Below are 19,108 nucleotides of genomic sequence, written 5' to 3'. Positions count from 1 at the left end.
GCAACTCTGATATCTGGGGGGAGTTGGTTCCAAAGGGTCGGGGCCGCCACAGAGAAGGCTCTTCCCCTGGGTCCCACCAAACGACATTGTTTAGTTGACGGGACCCGGAGAAGGCCAACTCTGTGGGACCTAACTGGTCGCTGGGAGATATATATAAATTAAGGGAGACTAGGATGGTACCATTTCGGCCTTGTTCTGGCCTCATCAGCTAGCCACACCCTTACTGGGATTTGATCTGGCAGCCTCTGCCTTGTAAGGCAGAGAATTAACAGTTGAGCCACCAGACCTTGATCCCTTCAGCTCTGTACCAGGGAGGGGCTATATATGTTTTTTATGTCGGATCACCCTGGTATATTGAAGGAACGTCACAGCTCCTTTTTGCCTCTAGGCCCAACCCAGGACCATTTCAAGGCAGTTAATTTATTCATAGCCGACAACTATATTCTGTGTGTATCAAATAAAGATATATATATTTATTTTTGTTTTTGTTTTTATATATATTTTTTAATTTTTTTAATTTTTTTGAATCTTTTATGCCGCCCTTCTCCTTAGACTCAGGGCGGCTTACAACAAGTTAGCAATAGCACTTTTTAACAGAGCCAGCCTATTGCCCCCACAATCCGGGTCCTCATTTGACCCACCTCGGAAGGATGGAAGGCTGAGTCAACCTTGACTTAGGATACGGTGGGCAAAACCTCCCTTCAAACAGCTGATGTGAAATCCTGGTTTATACAGTCCTGGAGAATTGTCCGCAGTGGCTTGTCAACCCTGTTTGCAAATGTCCGTGGTTGGGTCAATACGTGCTGCAAGTGCACAACAAGAGTGTTATCAAAACACACTCCAGGCTCGGTCTTTTGTTTGTGCAAGCTTGAGCAGCTCAAAGAGTTTTGCCCGCGGGGACCTTTATGATGCCACCAAGTTTGAGAACAGCTGCGGTGTTTTTCTGAAAATGTAATGATCAAAAGGAAATGATGTCTTTAGGCCTTGCCCCCTCTTAACCTCAACGGAATCGTTGACTTTGTTTATGGAAGAGGCAAAAGGTGTGTCCTCCTCAAAGGAGAATGTTTGTAGCTCCGTGTTGAAATGGTGCTGTCGGAGCTTGGTGGTTTCTTGTAGATGTTTCATTACCCTACTAAGTAGCATAATCAGGGCTAGAAGGGAAATGGGGAAAGAGGTTGATTGTGGGGTCCACTTTTGGTGACTGTCTGACAAGAGAAGCACGGGTGGGTTGCTGCCGATTCGGATCAGTTCTTTAGAAGCGATAGTGGAAATTTGCTGCCGCTTGTCCTCCAGTTGCCGCAAATTGCTAAAAAACCAGCCCTCTGCGCATGCACAAAGGCTTCTGCACATACACAGAGGGTCGTGAAGGGATGGAGGCATGCACCTGAGCGAAGTAAGCGAACATGCGCACCCAAAACATGCAGTTCTGTTGCGATGCAAACCAGTAGAGAAGGTACCACGTTTTTCGGAGTATGAGACGCACCAGAGTATAAGACGCATGTTAGTTTTGGGGAGAGGAAAATAGAGGGGGAAAAAATCTGTCTATCAAGTATTCATCTGGCTAGCGTCCTTAGTCTGGTCAGCTTCAGCACATTGTTTTATCTCCTGGGTTAGGGCTGAAAAAAACATTCTTCAGAGGGAGTGGCCATGAAAACAAGCCTGCAAAGACTTAGGGTTGGAAAAAAACATTCTTCAGAGGGAGTAGCAATGAAAACAAGCCTGCAAAGACTTAGGGTTGGAAAAAACATTCTTCGGAGGGAATAGCATTGAAAACAAGCCTGCAAAGAATTAGGTTTGGAGAAAAACATTATTCAGAGGGAGTAGCAATGAAAAACAGCCTGCAAAGACTTGGGGTTGGAAAAAAACATTATTCAGAGGGAGTAGCAATGAAAACAAGCCTGCAAAGACTTAGGGTTGGAAAAAAACATTCTTTGGGGGGAGTAGCAATGAAAACAAGCCTGCAAAGACTTAGGGTTGGAAAAAACATTCTTTGGAGGGAGTAGCAATGAAAACAAGCCTGCAAAGACTTAGGGTTGGAAAATAACATTCTTTGGAGGGAGTAGCAATGAAAACAAGCCTGCAAAGACTTAGGGTTGGAAAAAAACATTCTTCGGAGGGAGTAGCAATGAAAACAAGCCTGCAAAGACTTAGGGTTGGGAAAAAAATTCATCGGAGGGAGTAGCAATGAAAACAAGCCTGCAAAGACTTAGGGTTGGAAAATAACATTCTTTGGAGGGAGTAGCAATGAAAAAAGCCGGCAAATACTTAAGGTTGGAAAAAACATTCTTCAGAGGGAGTAGCAATGAAAAAAAAGCCTGCAAGCAGGGAAGAGCAGGGAAAATTGTTAGTGTCTTGTTAGGGTTGGGGAAAAAAAGCTTTAAAAAAGCTACATTCAGAGTGTAAGACACACCCAAATTTCCAGCCTCTTTTAGGGGAAAAAGGTGTGTCTTATAGTCTCCAAAATATGGTAAATGGAACCCATCCCTGAAGCGAAATCAATGGGGAAGCCAGATTTGCTGAACTAGGAAAACGTATGCAAAATACCAGCAAAACTCACTTAAGAACTGTCTTCATTTTAGCATCGTAAACGTGGGACTCAATTATGATTGTACGGTGAGCACCTCTTCTACAATAGCCCAAATTACAGAGAGATTTTTAAAAGCGTTCTTTTTTTTTTCCTTTCTGTTTTCTTTTTTGCAAAGGGACAAAAATAGCAAGCCCGTTGAGGAAAATTCATATTAGCAATAGAATATCCCTCCTGGAGATCCCTTTCTTTCTTTCTTTTTTTAAACCTGCCCTAAAATAGAGAGATCTCAAAATAGCTGTATTTTCCTCCCTCTGCTAGAAAGCAAAGCGAAGGCCCACAATTGCGTATTTTGTTTAACAAATGGTGGTGGGGCAGTAATGGGCTGTGGCTCCCACAGGGTGGACACAGTGGGGGTAGTAAGCTATTTATTGAATACAGTAATCCCTCGCTACTTCACGGTTCATCTTTCACGGATTTGCTATTTCACGGGTTTTCAAAGGGGGCTTAAATCCATTAAAAAATTTAAATCCATTAAAAATCCATAAAATTCTTCTACAGTACTACTGTACTCTATTAAAGAAACTGGTAGGATATCACATGTAGTTCCAGCTGAGAAACATTATAGAATGATGCAAAGGGTGGGTTTTAAAAGTGCAAATACTTGTTAAATACATTAAAAAAAATATTTCCTCTACTTCACGGAAATTCATTTTTTCACGGATGGTCTTGAAACGCATCCCCTGCGAAAAACGAGGGATCACTGTACTTAAATAGGTTTTTTTTTAAATTAATCCTTCATTCTCTAGTACATTAGTATGATCCTTAATTACTTTTAAAATAGAAAATAATTAAATAGTATGTTTTTACCCATAATCATTTTAATCATTATCTAGAACTGAACTTTGATAGCAATGAAAGAAAATTGAGCTACTTGCCTAATCTGTTATCATACTGAACCTTGCCGTTTCAGTACAAAACCTTAAAATGTGACTGTGCTCCTCAACCAATAATGCTGTCTATCGTTTGTCCTTTCTGTGGCTATTCAAATAATGGGACTTAATCAACTGAAAAAAAGTCCAAGCCCCTATTTGAAAACTTATCTTGGTTGGTAAGCCACTCCCACCCAGCCACATGACCTTTAAGCCACCCTGGTCACATGATTGTCAAGCTACTCCCACTTGGTCACATGGCCATTAAGCCACTCCTATCCGACCACATGACCATCAAGCCACACCTACAAAAAAGACACCGCCACAGTGTGGCAGTAAAAATTTTGGCAGCCCATCCCTGGGGTGGGGGGATAGTAGTGACTTCTAAAATTTACTACTGGTTCGCAGGCGTGATGAGCAAGTTTTGTGTAAGTGGGCAGAGCTTCCCGCCATCGGCGCTACAGGTTCTAAAAACCGGGTCGAACTGGGAACAACGCACCACTGTGGCTGCGGGGAGGGAGGACATTATTATATTATTATTATACTAAAGCAATCTCATCTTTTTCCCCCTTTTCTCTCTGTTTGCTCCATCATGGGTATCGAAAAGGACAGTTGGAACCGATAAATGAGGTGAGTTAATATGATGACTCATCCTTTCTCTCACACTCCGAACGAGACAGTCGTGTGGAGTTGTGGATTTTTTTGGTGGTGGGGGGGCTCTGTTTCTCTCTTTCTCTCTCTCTCCACTTTCTGGTGTAAAATTGTGTAGGTAAAAACACACACACACCTTGGTTTCTTGTGGCTAAGCAGTGAGGGGTATTTTCTTTAACGTCAAGGAAAACTCTGGCGGGCTGGTTTTAATTGATTTAACTGCATATCATTCCACCTGCTACTGTCTGTCCACTGGCAAACAGAAATTTCTAGTCCTCATGTTATGGGAGAAAATTGGGGAGCCGGTGTTGCTCAGCTCGGACAGCCTCTTTGAGGGATGGGTAGTCCATAGAACTGACCATTTGCACTTACAACAGAACCCGAAAAAACACCAATCCTCACACTTACGACCGTCATAGCATTCCCCACAATCACATGCTCAAAATGGGGCCCTTAGGCCACTGTCGTGTATTGATAATTTTTGCAGTGTCCCAGAGTTATATGATTATTGTCTGAAATCTTCCCAGCTGGCTTCCGACAGGCAAAGCCAGATTCACTTAGCGACTGCATGATTCACTTAAATACAGTGGTTTGCTTAACAACCGTGGGGGAAAATACAAATCTAATAAATAAAATCTAATAAATAAAAGGCCATGAAACAGGACGCGACTCACTTTAACTGCCTTGTTTTAGCAATGGAAATTCCTGGTCATAAGTCAAGGACTTAGAATTACAAGTGGCCAGTGGGAGATGTAAAATATAAACTGGGAATTATTCTGAAGACGAAGGTTCATCTTTATATTTGCCGGTTATTTTACCTGCTACGGTAACACACTTTCCTCCTTCACCACTATGCTATACGCTGGAGTAGGCAACTATGTCAATTTTACACCCTGTGGACTTCAACTCCCAGAATTCCTGAGTCAGCATAGTCCAGACCCAGAATTCCTCAGCATGGCTGGCTCAGGAATTCTGGGAATTGAAGTCCACAGGCTGTAAAATTGACATAGTTGTCTACCCCAATGTATAGTATAACGGGGAAGGAGTAAAGTTGACATAGTTGCACATTCCAAGTCTACACATTTACATCTATTGCTCTTCTCTGACTTCAAACTTGGGAAGTCCTAGAGAGGTGTCATGGTTTTGGTCTTGTGGAATGCCAAACGTTTTGGATTGAGTAACATTCTTTTAATTGATGAGGTTTCTTCTCGAAACCCCTATTGGAGCTCTAATGCAAATAGATTTAGCATCTTAGTTTGTGGCTGAGGCAACATTTCAATGGTGGTTTAGGATCCCCATCTAGGAGCTGTCCAGGGTCCTGATTCATTACCAACTGCTTTCCTAGCTTTGGTATTTGGCCAATTGTTCTCATTCAATTTCTTTTTATTTTATTGAAAAGATTAAAATCCAAAATTCAAAATTGGACAGGACATTGAAAATAAACAAAAGCATTGAAAAAACCACATTTCCCCCCACTAGTTTGGCCAATGGTGATTTACTTCTCCCTGAAACCTGGACTTTCTTTTTACTTTAGCAATCCTTGACGCACGATGCTCTCACCCTACTTTCCTCTGATGTGGTCTTTGCTTTGAAAAGTTCAGAAGTGGTTGACCTTTTCTCCATGATTGGATCAACTCGCATGGCTTTCAAAGCATGAAAGCTTTCCTCTTTTAAAAAAACGCTTTAAACTCCGATCCCCGAAGGCTACGGATTATAAAAATGTACAGCAAGGTTTAAATTCCCTCCATTCTGCTCGCAGCAACGCATGGAGATTCTTCCAGCTTGGCATATATTTTATTGGATTGGTTAGTGTAGTGGAAACAATAGGCTTTTCTTTCAGCAAACCTAGGAATCTTCTCATTTAATGTTCTGTCGGGCTCTCTGGTAGACTCCTCCCAAAATTTCACAGGTACAAATTTCAGACACACACACGTTTGAAAATTCAAAACAATGTTCTTTATAATGAAAATTCACTTAAACCAAGCCCTCTTTTGGTATAGCAAAGAGCACTCGTCTCCAACCAAACTGGTAATTTATACAAGTCCCTTATCAGTTCTGTGATACTTAGCTTGCAGCTGTGAGGCAATTCACAGTCCTTCTTCTTTCACAAAGTGAAACACACTTTGCTCTGGTTTACTTTCAAAGCGGGGAAAAATCAGCACACAAAAAGTCAAAGTCAGTAAAGCAGTCACGAAACACAATGATCAGATAATCCTCCACAATGGCCAAAACCACAGGCTGCTATTTATAGCAGCCTCACTAATCACCACAGCCCCACCCAACCACAGGTGGCCTTATTTTCTTTGATAATAATCTCTCAGTTGTTGTTGCCTATGCATCGCTCTCCCCATGCGTGGCTGTATCATTAACTCTTGTTCTGAATCCAAGGAGGACCAAGATAGTTGATCTCCTTCTGAGCTGTCTGCTACACTCTCCTCCTCCCTGTCACTCATGTCTTCTTGGTCAGAGAAGCCTTCATCAGCAGATTCCACCGGGGGCAAAACAGGCCTGCAGCATGTTGATGTCTCCCCCACATCCACAGTCCTTGGGGCAGGAGCTGGGCCAGAGCTAACCACAACATTTAATTAGAATTCTTTTATTTATTAGCCTTTATTCCTTTTCTGCCTCTTCCATTTTTAAGCGGAGGGTTTGGAAAACATTTTGACTTGTGCATTTATTACAGTTTTACAAGAGTTTAAGTTTGCAAGAAAATTTGAGGTCTGGTATGGCTGGCTGGGAATTCTGGGAGGTGAAGTCCACAGGCCTTAAAATGGCCAATGGTGGACGTCTCTAGTTTAGCATGTTGTTTGAACTTGGATTACAGTTATGCTTGAACAAACATGCTAAACCAGGGGTGTCAAACTCTGTTTTATTAAGGGCTGCATTGGGGTAGTTTTTCACCTCGGGGGCTGGGGGAGCATGGTGGGGGTTGGGGTGGCTTGATGTAACTGATTGAGGTTCCATTTTCGGCCACAACACCTTTCTGCAACCCCCTCTGCCAGTGAAAACAGAGTTTGGAAGCCACACAAGCTCTGCTTTTGTTGGCACAGGCATCATGGGCCAGTCCTTCGCTGTTTTGAGGGTTGCCTTATGAGACAGATTTAAGCACCCCACAGGCCGCATCCAGACCCTGGGCGTTGAATTTGACACCCCTGTGTAAACCATGGATTTTTTGCCAAGGTTTGGATGAACCACAGGGGCTGGGGTCATGCTAACCCTAAGCCTGTGATGGTGAACCTATGGCACATGGGCCACAGGTGGCACGTGGAGTCATATCTGCCAGCACATGAGCCGCTGCCCTGGCTCAGCTCCAGTGCGCATGTGTGTGCCCACCAGCTGATTTTTGGCTCATGCGGAGGCTCTGGGAGGGCGATTTTGGCCCCCCGAGGGCCTCCAGGGTGGCAGGGGAGGAGCATTTTTGCCTTTTCCAAGTGCCACAAAAGCCTCTGGAGGCTGGGGAAGGCGAAAAATGGGCCTACTGGGCCCACTGGAAATTGTGAAATGAAAGAGTGGAGGGGTCGTGAGTGGGAGGCTTTGAATTATGGGTGTGGGCATATATGCACACACGATAGCCCGCACATGTACTATTTTGGCACCCGAGGAAAAAAAGGTTCGCCATCACTGCCCTAAGCCGTGGTTTAGGAATCGGGGGGAAAAAATATCAAAAGGGGTTTTTATATCCATTTCCCTCTCCTTGGTTCTTGCTGGAAATTTTACACATCGGCTCACATAATTCCCAGTTTTCATGGATGATAGGTTTTATGTCCAGCAATCCAGAAGTGGTGAAGAAAAACTTATCTCTGTGGTCAGGAGGGATCAAAACAGACTTGCTAGCCATCCATCAATACCCAGGAAGGCCTAAGTGAACCAACGCAGAAAAAGCGAAAATGTAGACTGCACAACAACCCACAGAGCTGAATCCTCCTGGGATCTGCTTGTTCAATTACTGTACAATTGTTTATCCTTGTTTGTCATCCGCTGGTTGTAATTTTGCTTTCTGGTTTCCAACGGCCTCAGGGCCTGTTGTCTAGAATCTCGGATCTCTTGCTGTGCAGATGGACCTGCCACAATTGTTGTCAGAAGTGCTACGAGTGCAGCTGTTGCCAGTCCAACGAAGACGAAGTGGAAATCCTGGGGCCATTTCCAGCCCAAACCCCTCCCTGGTTGTAAGTTTTGAAGGCGCCGTTTATTTGAAGGCTGATTCTGATGGTGTTACATAGTTTGGTAATGAAATGTCTGCAAGAAAACCATCAAACTCGGCACCAATCCTCCTCCCCCTCCTTAAATATATATTTGTGTCCTCTACAAGCAGGGTATCCTTCCTTTATAAATATATACAGTATAGTTGTTCCATTATCAGGAAAGATTTAATGAACTCAATCTGTATAGTCTGGACTGGAGGACAGAAGGAAAAGGGGGGACATGATCGAAACATTTAAATATGTTAAAGGGTTAAATAAGGTCCAGGAGGAAAGTGTTTTTAATAGGAAAGTGAACACAAGAACAAGGGGGCACAATCTGAAGTTAGTTGGGGGGAAGATCAAAAGCAATATGAGAAAATATTATTTTACTGAAAGAGTAGTAGATCCTTGGAACAAACTTCCAGAAGACATGGTGGATAAATCCACAGTAACTGAATTTAAACATGCCTGGGATAAACATATATCCATTGTAAGATAAAATACAGAAAATAGTATAAGGGCAGACTAGATGGACCATGAGGTCTTTTTCTGCCGTCAGACTTCTATGTTTCTATTATGAGCAGGGTATCATTTCTTTATAAATATATACAGTGCTCAAAAAAAATAAAGGGAACACTCAAATAACACATCCTAGATATGGATGAATGAAATATTCTCATTGAATACTTTGTTCTGTACAAAGTGGAATGTGCACAACAGCAGGTGAAATTGATTGTCAATCAGTGTTGTTTCCTAAATGGACAGTTTGATTTCACAGAAGTTTGATTTATTTGCAGTTATATTGTGTTAAGTGTTCCCTTTATTTATTTTGAGCAGTATACCTACATACATATAAAGCCCTTCATGGCACCGGGCCAGATTATCTCCGGGACCGCCTTCTGCCGCACGAATCCCAGCGACCAGTTAGGTCCCACAGAGTAGGCCTTCTCCGGGTCCCGTCAACTAAACAATGTCGTTTGGCGGGACCCAGGGGAAGAGCCTTCTCTGTGGTGGCCCCGGCCCTCTGGAACCAGCTCCCCCCAGAGATTAGAATAGCCCCCACCCTCCTTGCCTTTCGTAAACTCCTCAAAACCCACCTCTGCCGTCAGGCATGGGGAAACTGAGATATTCTCTCCCCGTAGGCTTCTACAATTTATGCATGGCATGTTTGTATGTATGATTGGTTTTATAACAAGGGTTTTTAGCTGTTTTAGTATTGGATTTTTACGTGCTGTTTTTATCACTGTTGTTAGCCGCCCCGAGTCCATGGAAAGGGGTGGCATACAAATCCAATAAGTAAGTAAGTAAGTAAGTAAGTAAGTAAGTAAGTAAGTAAGTAAGTAAGTAAGTAAGTAAGTAAGTAAGTAAGTAAGTAAATAAATAAGTAAATAAGTAAATAAGTAAATAAGTAAATAAGTAAATAAGTAAATAAGTAAATAAGTAAATAAGTAAATAAGTAAATAAGTAAATGGATGGATGGATGGATGGATGGATAAATAAATAAATATATACACTACATACATACATACATACATACATACATACATACATACATACATACATACATATTTGTGTCAACTACAAGCAGGGTAACCTTCCTTTATAAACATATATTTGGAGCCAGAGTCAGAAAAGAGGTTTTAAGCATAATTTCCTGACAAAGAAGAAAAGCCCTGTGCTTTTTAAAAATTATTGTTACCTTCTGCGGGCTGACCAACCTGTCTGTCTCACAGTAGCAGACCTAATTATGCTGATTTAACAAGAATGGTGGGGGACCCCTTCCTTTATCCCCTCTCCAATAAATAATGTGCTTTCTTATCATTCCCGCCCCCACCTTGTTGCTTTGAGGCGAGACCCGCAGGGGAGGGGAGGGCTCATAAGATTAAACGACATGCCTGTTTCATTTTATAGGGGGGGGGTTTTATAAGAAAGAAATGCCTTGTATTCTGTGAAACGAAACTGGAAGCCTAGCCCCATTCTTCTTCCCAGCAGTCGCCCTTGTTAAGCAAAATCAGGGGCTTTTCAAAGGGAAGCAGAGAGGTTGAAAAGAACCGTAGATTAGCATCAGCAGTGGCTTGCTGGATGGGTTATTTGCCATTTGCCTTTGCTTTTTGTTTGCATTAGTTTCTTTTTTTTAAAATGAATTTATTTATTTTGATTTAAAAATAATAATAATTCAAGGCGATATACATTTTAAGTACCCCTTCCTCCTCCTTTTTTTTCCACCACAATAAAAAACCTGTTGGGCAGAAAGAGAGAGATTGGCCCAAAGTCACTCAGCTGGCTTTAATACCTAAGCAGGGACTAGAACTCACTGTCACCTGGTGATTGGCCCAAGGTGACCTATGTGGCTTTTGTGCTTAAGGCGGGACTAGAACTCCCTATCTTCAGGTGATTGGCCCAAAGTCACTGAAGTTTGCTTTCATGCCTAAAGTGCGACTAGAACTCACTGTCACCTGGTGATTGGCCCAAGGTCACCTATGTGGCTTTTGTGCTTAAGGCGGGACTAGAACTCCCGATCTTCAGGTGATTGGCCCAAAGTCACTCAAGTTGGCTTTCATGCCTAAAGTGCGACTAGAACTCACTGTCACCTGGTGATTGGCCCAAGGTCACCTATGTGGCTTTTGTGCTTAAGGCGGGACTAGAACTCCCGATCTTCAGGTGGTTGGCCCAAAGTCACTCAAGTTGGCTTTCATGCCTAAAGTGCGACTAGAACTCACTGTCACCTGGTGATTGGCCCAAGGTGACCTATGTGGCTTTTGTGCTTATGGCGGGACTAGAACTCCCAATCTTCAGGTGATTGTAACTGGCCCAAAGTCAGCTGCCAGCACGTCATTTATTGAGTTTTTCAACCCATCCCAATGCTTTTTGTTACATGCAGAAATAAAAATGTATTTTCTCTGTAGTGGGTTATTGATTTAATAAATGCAACATGCTATAATTTTTATATATATATATAGCATAAAGTGTTTTTTTAAAAAAAAAACACCAATGTATACAATGTTATCTTCATTTAAAGGGTTTTGTGACTCCCGGTATTTTCTTTTTTGTGGGAGATGGCTCCAAATGGCTCATGTTTAAGATTGCCGATCTCTGGTATAGGGTCCCTTGTATATACTGCTCAAAAAAATAAAGGGAATACTTAAACAACACAATATAATTCCAAGTAAATCAGACTTCTATGAAATCAAACTGTCCAGTTAGGAAGCAACACTGATTGACAATCAATTTCACAGGCTGTTGTGCAAATGGAATAGTTGTGCAAACGAAACATTCAATGAGAATATTTCATTCATTCAGATCTAGGATGTGCTATTTGAGTGTTCCCTTTATTATTTTTTTTGAGCAGTATATTTTTTACTCTCCATCTACGATCTATCGTCAATGCACTCATGAAAGTAAAAAAAAAAGGCTACCTTTTCCTCAAAAGTCTTGGATGCTCAACATATGTACTGGGGAAGAAAATGAGAATTTGAAAGTATTGCCTGGATGATTCCAAGATTTGATTTTTCCAACAGGCTAAGCAATCAAAGCGAAGACAAAAATGGCAGCTCGGATAACCCAACGAGTGAACCCTCACCAACCCCTCAGAATGTTTCGCTGGACAGGCGACGGTCGTCCACGGAAACCTCCCATTTCGCTTACAGCCTTACCAGACGAATTTCTAGTAAGTTGGATAAATCCAAGATGGCGCCAACAGAGGCGGCCTCAGTGAAATGCTCTCTAGATTTTTATTAATACAGTGTTCCCTTGATTTCCGCGGGGATGCGTTCCGAGACCGCCCGCGAAAGTTGAATTTCCGCGAAGTAGAGATGCGGAAGTAAATACACCATTTTTGGCTATGGACAGTATCACAAGCCTTCCCTTAACACTTTAAACCCCTAAATTACCATTTCCCATTCCCTTAAAAACCATTTACTCATCATTATTACTGGTACTCACCATTGAATAAGGCACTTAGTGATCCTGATATTTATAAACATAATTATTTATTAACAATAATTATTTATTTTGTTATTTATTTGCAAAAATTATTAGTTTGGCGATGACATATGACGTCATCGGGTGGGAAAAACCGTGGTATAGGAAAAAAACCGTGAAGTATTTTTTAATTAATATTTTTTGAAAAAACGTGGTATAAGGCTATTCGCGAAGTTCGAACCCGCGAAAATCGAGGGGACACTGTATTGATTGTTTCTTCATTGCTTATTTGACCCCTATGACAGTCATTGTGTTGTATCTCATGATTCTTGACAAATGTATCTTTTCTTTTATGTACACTGAGAGCATCTGCACCAGAGACAAATTCTTTGTATGTCCAATCACACTTGGCCAATAAAGAATTCTGTTCTATTCTATTCTATTCCCACTTATTATAATCATTTATTTATTTATTGGATTTGTATGCCGCCCCTCTCCGCAGTTGCTTGCATCCTTAGTATTTATATATTAATATTGTTTCCTGATTGCTTATTTGACCCTTATGACAATCATTAAGTGTTGTACCTCATGATTCTTGACAAATGTATCTTTTCTTTTATGTACACTGAGAGCAAATGCATCAAAGACAAATTTTTGTGTGTCTAGTCACATTTGGTCAATAAAAAATTCTATTCCATTCCATTCTTCTTCTTATTATTATTATTGTTTCCTGATTGCTTATTTTGACCCCTATGGCAATCATTAAGAGTTGTACCTCATGATTCTTGACAAATGTATATTTTCTTTTAGGTACACTGAGAGCAGATGCACCAAGACAAATTTCTTGTGCGTCCAACCACACTTGGCCAATAAAGAATTCTATTCTATTCTAAGTTGACTGGGGCTCAAAGTAGTTGGGCAATCCCTGAACGCCATGTTGGCTGACAGGCTGGGTGAAGCTTGGTTACCCTGATAATAAAATAGGTTGGGTGATGTTTTAAAAATGAAAAAAATGAATAAATAAAGCATTAAAATAAAATAAAATCCTGTTTTTTTCCCCCCTCCCTCCCTCGCCTCCAGATTTAGAGCTAAGGAGGCCAAGTTCCCCGCTTGTCGATATTAAACCCATCGAGTTTGGAATCCTAGGCTCCAAAAAGGAGATAGTCCAGCCGGGCATCTTGAAGAAAACCTACACGTCAGATGACTATTTTAGGAAATTTGAGCCAAGACTCTATTCCCTCGACTCAAATAGCGATGACGTGGATTCTTTGACCGACGAAGAGATCGTAGCCAAGTACCAGCTGGGGATGCTCCATTTTAGCACTCAATACGACCTCTTGCACAACTACCTGATCGTTCGGGTCATCGAAGCCAAGGACCTGCCTCTGCCCATCTCCTACGATGGCGCCAGGCAAGACATGGCCCACTCCAACCCCTACGTGAAGATTTGTCTCCTTCCCGACCAGAAGAACTCCAAGCAGACCGGGGTCAAGCGCAAAACCCAGAACCCCATCTTCGAGGAGAGGTACATGTTCGACATCCCCTTTTTGGAAGCCCAGAGGAGGACTCTGCTCTTGACCGTGGTGGATTTTGACAAATTTTCGCGCCATTGCGTCATTGGGAAGGTGTCCATGCCGTTGAGTGAGGTGGACCTGGTGAAGGGCGGCCATTGGTGGAAAGCTCTGGTGCCAAGTTCCCAGGTAATTTGAGGGGGTTTCCATTCAAGGTGTGCAATTGAAATGGTTGAATTGTTCTTTGAAGTTGCTGTGTTTGGGTTTTAAGGCCTCGGTTGCAGTGATGTTTCTTGGCTCATTTTAGCCTGCTTGCGGTCTTTCCTCCTGGCTATAGTGGGTTTTATTTTTCCTTTTGTTTCCCTTTCCCCTTTCTCCTTCCCTCCCTCCAACTTTCCTTTCCTTCCCCTCCCTCCTTCCTTCCTTCCTTCCTTCCATCACCCTTCTCTTTCTTTCTCATTTCTCTTCTTCCTTCCTTCTCCTTTCTTCTGTCCATCTATCCATCAACTATCCTTCTTCCCTTCCCTTCCCTTCCTTTTTTCCTTTCCTTTCCTTCCCCTCCCTCTCCTTTCTTCCTCCCTTCCTTTCTTCTATACATTCATCCATCCATCCATCACCCCTCTCTTTCTTTCTCATTTCTCTTCTTCCTTCCTTCTCCTTTCTTCTGTCCATCTATCCATCAACTATCCTTCTTCCCTTCCCTTCCCTTCCTTTTTTCCTTTCCTTTCCTTCCCCTCCCTCTCCTTTCTTCCTCCCTTCCTTCCTTCTATACATCCATCCATCCATCCCCCTTCTCTTTCTTTCTCATTTCTCTTCTTCCTTCCTTCTCCTTTCTTCTGTCCATCTATCCATCAACTATCCTTCTTCCCTTCTGTTCCCTTCCTTTTTTCCTTTCCTTTCCTTCCCCTCCCTCTCCTTTCTTCCTCCCTTCCTTCCTTCTATCCATCCATCCATCACCCTTCTCTTTCTTTCTCATTTCTCTTCTTCCTTCTTTCTCCTTTCTTCTGTCCATCTATCCATCAGCTACCCTTCTTCTCTTCCCTTCCTATTTTTCTTTCCTCCCCTCCCCTCTCCTCCCCCTTCCTTCACAATTTCAAAACTGAATTTAGTTTGTGATGCATTGCGTTAAAAAAAAAGACACATCAAGAATCATTTTTGCAGTGTTTGATTCTGCTTGCCCTTTTCTGTTGCAGAACGAAGTTGAGCTGGGGGAGCTTTTGCTCTCATTAAATTACCTTCCCAGCGCCGGACGACTCAATGTGGACATAATTAGAGCGAAGCAGTTACTGCAGACTGATATGAGCCAAGGTTCAGGTAGGGTTTGTACGTATGCGTGTGTGTATTTTGTTATCAGCATACGGAGGTCAACAGGGAAGTATTTTCCCTGATGGATTAATATAACACTGGCTATAGTCTTATTTTTATTTATTATTATCAATATCAATATCCAGTTTGGTGTAAGGGTTAAGGCACCTGGCTGGAAAGCTGAAGGCTACCACTCCTGGTCCTGCCTAGGGCATAAAACCATCTGACTGACTTCGGGCCAGCCCCTCTCTATCTGCCCTAGGAAGGAGCCAATGGCAAACCACTCAGAAATCCTGCGTAGAAAACTGTAGGAACTTGTCCAAGCAGATGCCAGGAGTCAAGAGAGACATACAAACTTCTCTCCCTTCCCTCTCCTCTCCTCCCCCTCCCCCTAACTTCTTTGATCTGTCTATCTACACTATTCTTTACTCTCTCGCTCTCCTTCTCTCCCTCCATATCATGTATTTTTTATCAGCCATCTATCAGTTCTTTGACCTATTATCTATCAGCTATTTGATATCTATCTATCTATCTATCTATCTATCTGTCTATCTATCTATCTATCTATCCTGTTTCCCCCTATCTATGATGTCTGTCTGTCTGTCTACCTACCTACCTACCTACCTACCTACCTACCTACCTATCTATCTATCTATCTATCTATCTATCTATCTATCTAACATCTGTCTGTCTGTCTGTCTGTCTATCTATCTATCTACAGTATATCCATCTATCTACAGTATCTATCTATCATCTATCTATCTAGCAATCTATCTATCTATCTATCTATCTATCTATCTATCTATCTATCTATCTAACATCTGTCTGTCTGTCTGTCTGTCTATCTATCTACAGTATCTATCTATCATCTATCTATCTATCTATCTATCTATCTATCTATCTATCTATCTATCTATCTATCTATCTAACATCTGTCTGTCTGTCTGTCTATATCTATCTATCTATCTATCTATCTATCTATCTATCTATCTATCTATCTATCTATCCACATCTCTGTCTGTCTTACTATCTATCTTGTCTATCCTGTCTATCATCTACCTACTTACTTACCTACATACCTAGCATCTATCTCATTAACCTATTATCTATCTATCCATCCATGTCTGCCTGTCTGTTTGTCTGTCTGTCTTACTATCTGTCTATTCTGTCTATCATCTACCTGCTTGCCTACCTACCTTAACAACATCTTTACAAACTGGATTGAGAAATGGGAGAACAAAAGACTTAGTCATTGATTCTTCCAGCTCTCTCCGTTCTCCAGGACTTCACCCAGAGTGGGTATGTATACTGCCAGGCACAGAGCCTTCTGTCCCTTTCCAGGCTTCAATGTCCCCCTGTGCTGTCTAGGTGCCTTGTTCTCCAGGCAGAGATGGTACAGGGGATGTCTCCGCTGAAGAGGGTCTCCGTGACTTCAACCTTCAGCCCCCATCTCATTTCCTGGGCAATTGTTTTCCCTTCCCAAGAGAGCAAGGGCTTCATTTCTCTCTTCCCAAGGTCTGATTGAAAGCAAACAGCACATTTTGACCTCCAGTGCGCCACAATAGCTGCCTCTCCTTTGTCCTTTGGAAAATTGAAGTAGCCGGACTTCTTCTTTACCATGGCCGATTGTTTTCCCTGGAATGGAAAATGTGACCAATAATCATGAAAAAATAATAATAATAAGCCCGAATATTTTCAGAGGAAAGACGTAAGAGATTTTTCTGCCTCTGAGGATGAGTGGCTGTGGCCTTGGAAAAGGCCTGTGCTTTCTGTTCCTTAAAAAGTTGAAATGCTAAGTTGGCAGAAGCTAGACAAATAACTGGAGCTCGCCCCGTTACGCGGTACTAGGGATTCGAACCGCCAAACTGCCAACCTTTCTGATCGACAAGTTTTAGCTGCAGAGCCACCACATCCCCAAGAAAAATCATAAATGGGGCAAATAGACTGCTCAAAAAAATAAAGGGAACACTCAAAGAACACATCCTAGATTTGAATGAATGAAATATTCTCATTGAATATTTTGTTCTGTACAATGCACAACAGCGTGTGAAATTGATTGTCAATCAGTGTTGCTTCCTAAGTGGACAGTTTGATTTCACACAAGTTTGATTTAATTGGAGTTATATTGTGTTGATTAAGTGCACTGTAATGCAAGTAGAAAGATGGGAACCACTTTGGGTGGGAAGATAACAGCGTTCCATGCACTTTCGGCATTTACTCATGTCGGCCATGTGACCATGGAGACACCTTTGGACAGCGCTGGCTCCTCGTCTTAGAAAAGGAGATGAGCAGCGCCTGCTAGAGTCGGGAATGACTAACGTGCATGCGCAAAAGGAACCTTTTTACCTTATGGCTACACTGTATATATTTGTTAAGCGAATCAGTGCAGCCCTTAAGTTAACAACACAGTTGTTAAATCTGGCTTCTCCATTGACTTTGCTTGTCAAAAGATCGCAAAAGATGAGCCTGGGACATTGGAACCACCATAAATAAGAGTCAGTTGCTGGGCATCTGTAAGTTGAGGACTATCATGTTTCCCTGAAAATAAAGACCCTGTGTTATAATTTTTTGAACCCTGAAATAAGCACTTGGACTTATTTCCATGGACTCAAAAGCCAGATTGGGTTTATTATCATGGGATGTCTTATTTGGGGGGGAAACAGGATAGATAGATAGAGAGAGAGAGAGAGAGAGAGAGAGAGAGAGAGAGAGAGAGAGAGAGAGAGAAAGAGATTATCTGTCTGTCTATCTGTCTGTCTGTCTGTCTGTCTGTCTGTCTATCTATCTATGACAGATAAAGATAGATAGATAGATAAATAGAAAGAAAGAAAAATAGATAGATAGATAGATAGATAGTCTGTCTATCTGTCTGTCTGTCTGTCTGTCTATCTATCTATGTCTTATTTAGGGGGAAACAGTGTATCTGTATTATGCTAAATTGATAGATAAAGATAGATAGATAGATAGATAGATAGATAGATAGATAGATAGATAGATAGATAGTCTGTCCGTCTGTCTGTCTGTCTGTCTGTCTATCATAGATAGATAGATAGATAGATAGATAGATAGATAGATAGATAGATAGATAGATAGATACCATGTTTCCCTGAAAATAAGACCCTGTCTTATATTTTTTTGAACCCTGAAATAAGCGCTTGGCCTTATTGCCATGCACTCAAAAGCCCTATTTGGCTTATTCTTAGGGGATGTCTTATTTAGGGGGAAACAGTGTATCTGTATTATGCTAAATTTTTACTGTAGTATATCTTTAACAAAAATAAAAATTGAACAATAATAAGGAAAAAATATGCATGATGGTTAAAATCAGGTAGAAAGAGAATGAGAAAGAAAAAAAAAGTTTCATACAGCATTAATATAGCTTAACCTTTTAACATATAATTAAATGTAGATGACAGGCCTAGGAATATTGTGCTCTATTTTCTCATTTGTACAAATGCAAAACATTTTAAAGATGCATGGAGAATATAAATCTTTTATCTACTCTTTAACATCTGGTGTGTTGATTTTCTTTCCTCCTACACAGGACAATTCTCTAGAGAGAGCTTGAGATTTTCATAAAATGTCAAGTTCCATATTTTAGGAATATAACTGCCTCAGATTTAATGGCGATGTGTTTCCCCAGAGTTATATAATGTATGTTTATGGCTTGGAACCTAAAAAAAATTAGTGTAAAGGAGCATGAACAATCATGTGAGTCAGACAGCCCTTAGATTTCTCATGGTGGGCGCCAACACACAAAAAATTGATATACATCCTTTTTTGAAAACACCAATAACAATGGAATTAAATGTCTGGGAAAACAGCTTCATCTCTAGGTGATAAGAAATAAGTTTCACTTTTCTTAACATTTGAAGCCATAGTCTTGAACAGTGATGGTGAACCGAGTGCCGAAGAGGTTGCATGGAAATGCTATGTTTGCGCACATGCGCTCATCAGGGCCATGCTCTGGAAAAGCCAAATTTTCAGATTCTAGCAAGGATACATGCCCAACAATCAGGTGGCCGGTGTACATGCGCGCACCAGTTTTCAGCACTGCTGCTCGCCTGAAGGTCAGCTGATCCT

At 41.6% G+C, this 19,108-nt stretch overlaps 1 protein-coding gene across 2 annotated transcripts in view; it reads left to right on the top strand.

Moving 5' to 3' along the window:
* The window catches only part of SYT17 (synaptotagmin 17), a 32,347-nt gene that overhangs the window by 7,189 nt on the left and 6,050 nt on the right, over window positions 1-19,108 (top strand). Inside the window, exons 2-6 of one of the 2 annotated variants that reach the window (XM_070761882.1) lie at window positions 4,069-4,086; window positions 8,125-8,273; window positions 11,807-11,955; window positions 13,290-13,909; window positions 14,914-15,034. In XM_070761882.1, the coding sequence (XP_070617983.1) occupies window positions 4,069-4,086; window positions 8,125-8,273; window positions 11,807-11,955; window positions 13,290-13,909; window positions 14,914-15,034 (1,057 nt within the window). The remainder of the gene's footprint in view (window positions 1-4,068; window positions 4,087-8,124; window positions 8,274-11,806; window positions 11,956-13,289; window positions 13,910-14,913; window positions 15,035-19,108) is intronic. The other variant, XM_070761884.1, reaches the window with a different exon arrangement.

Source organism: Erythrolamprus reginae, chromosome 9 (assembly GCF_031021105.1).
Source record: "Erythrolamprus reginae isolate rEryReg1 chromosome 9, rEryReg1.hap1, whole genome shotgun sequence".
NCBI lineage: Eukaryota > Metazoa > Chordata > Lepidosauria > Squamata > Dipsadidae > Erythrolamprus > Erythrolamprus reginae.
Note: the sequence above shows the minus strand (reverse complement) of the source record. Positions and strands in the feature narration are given on the sequence as shown.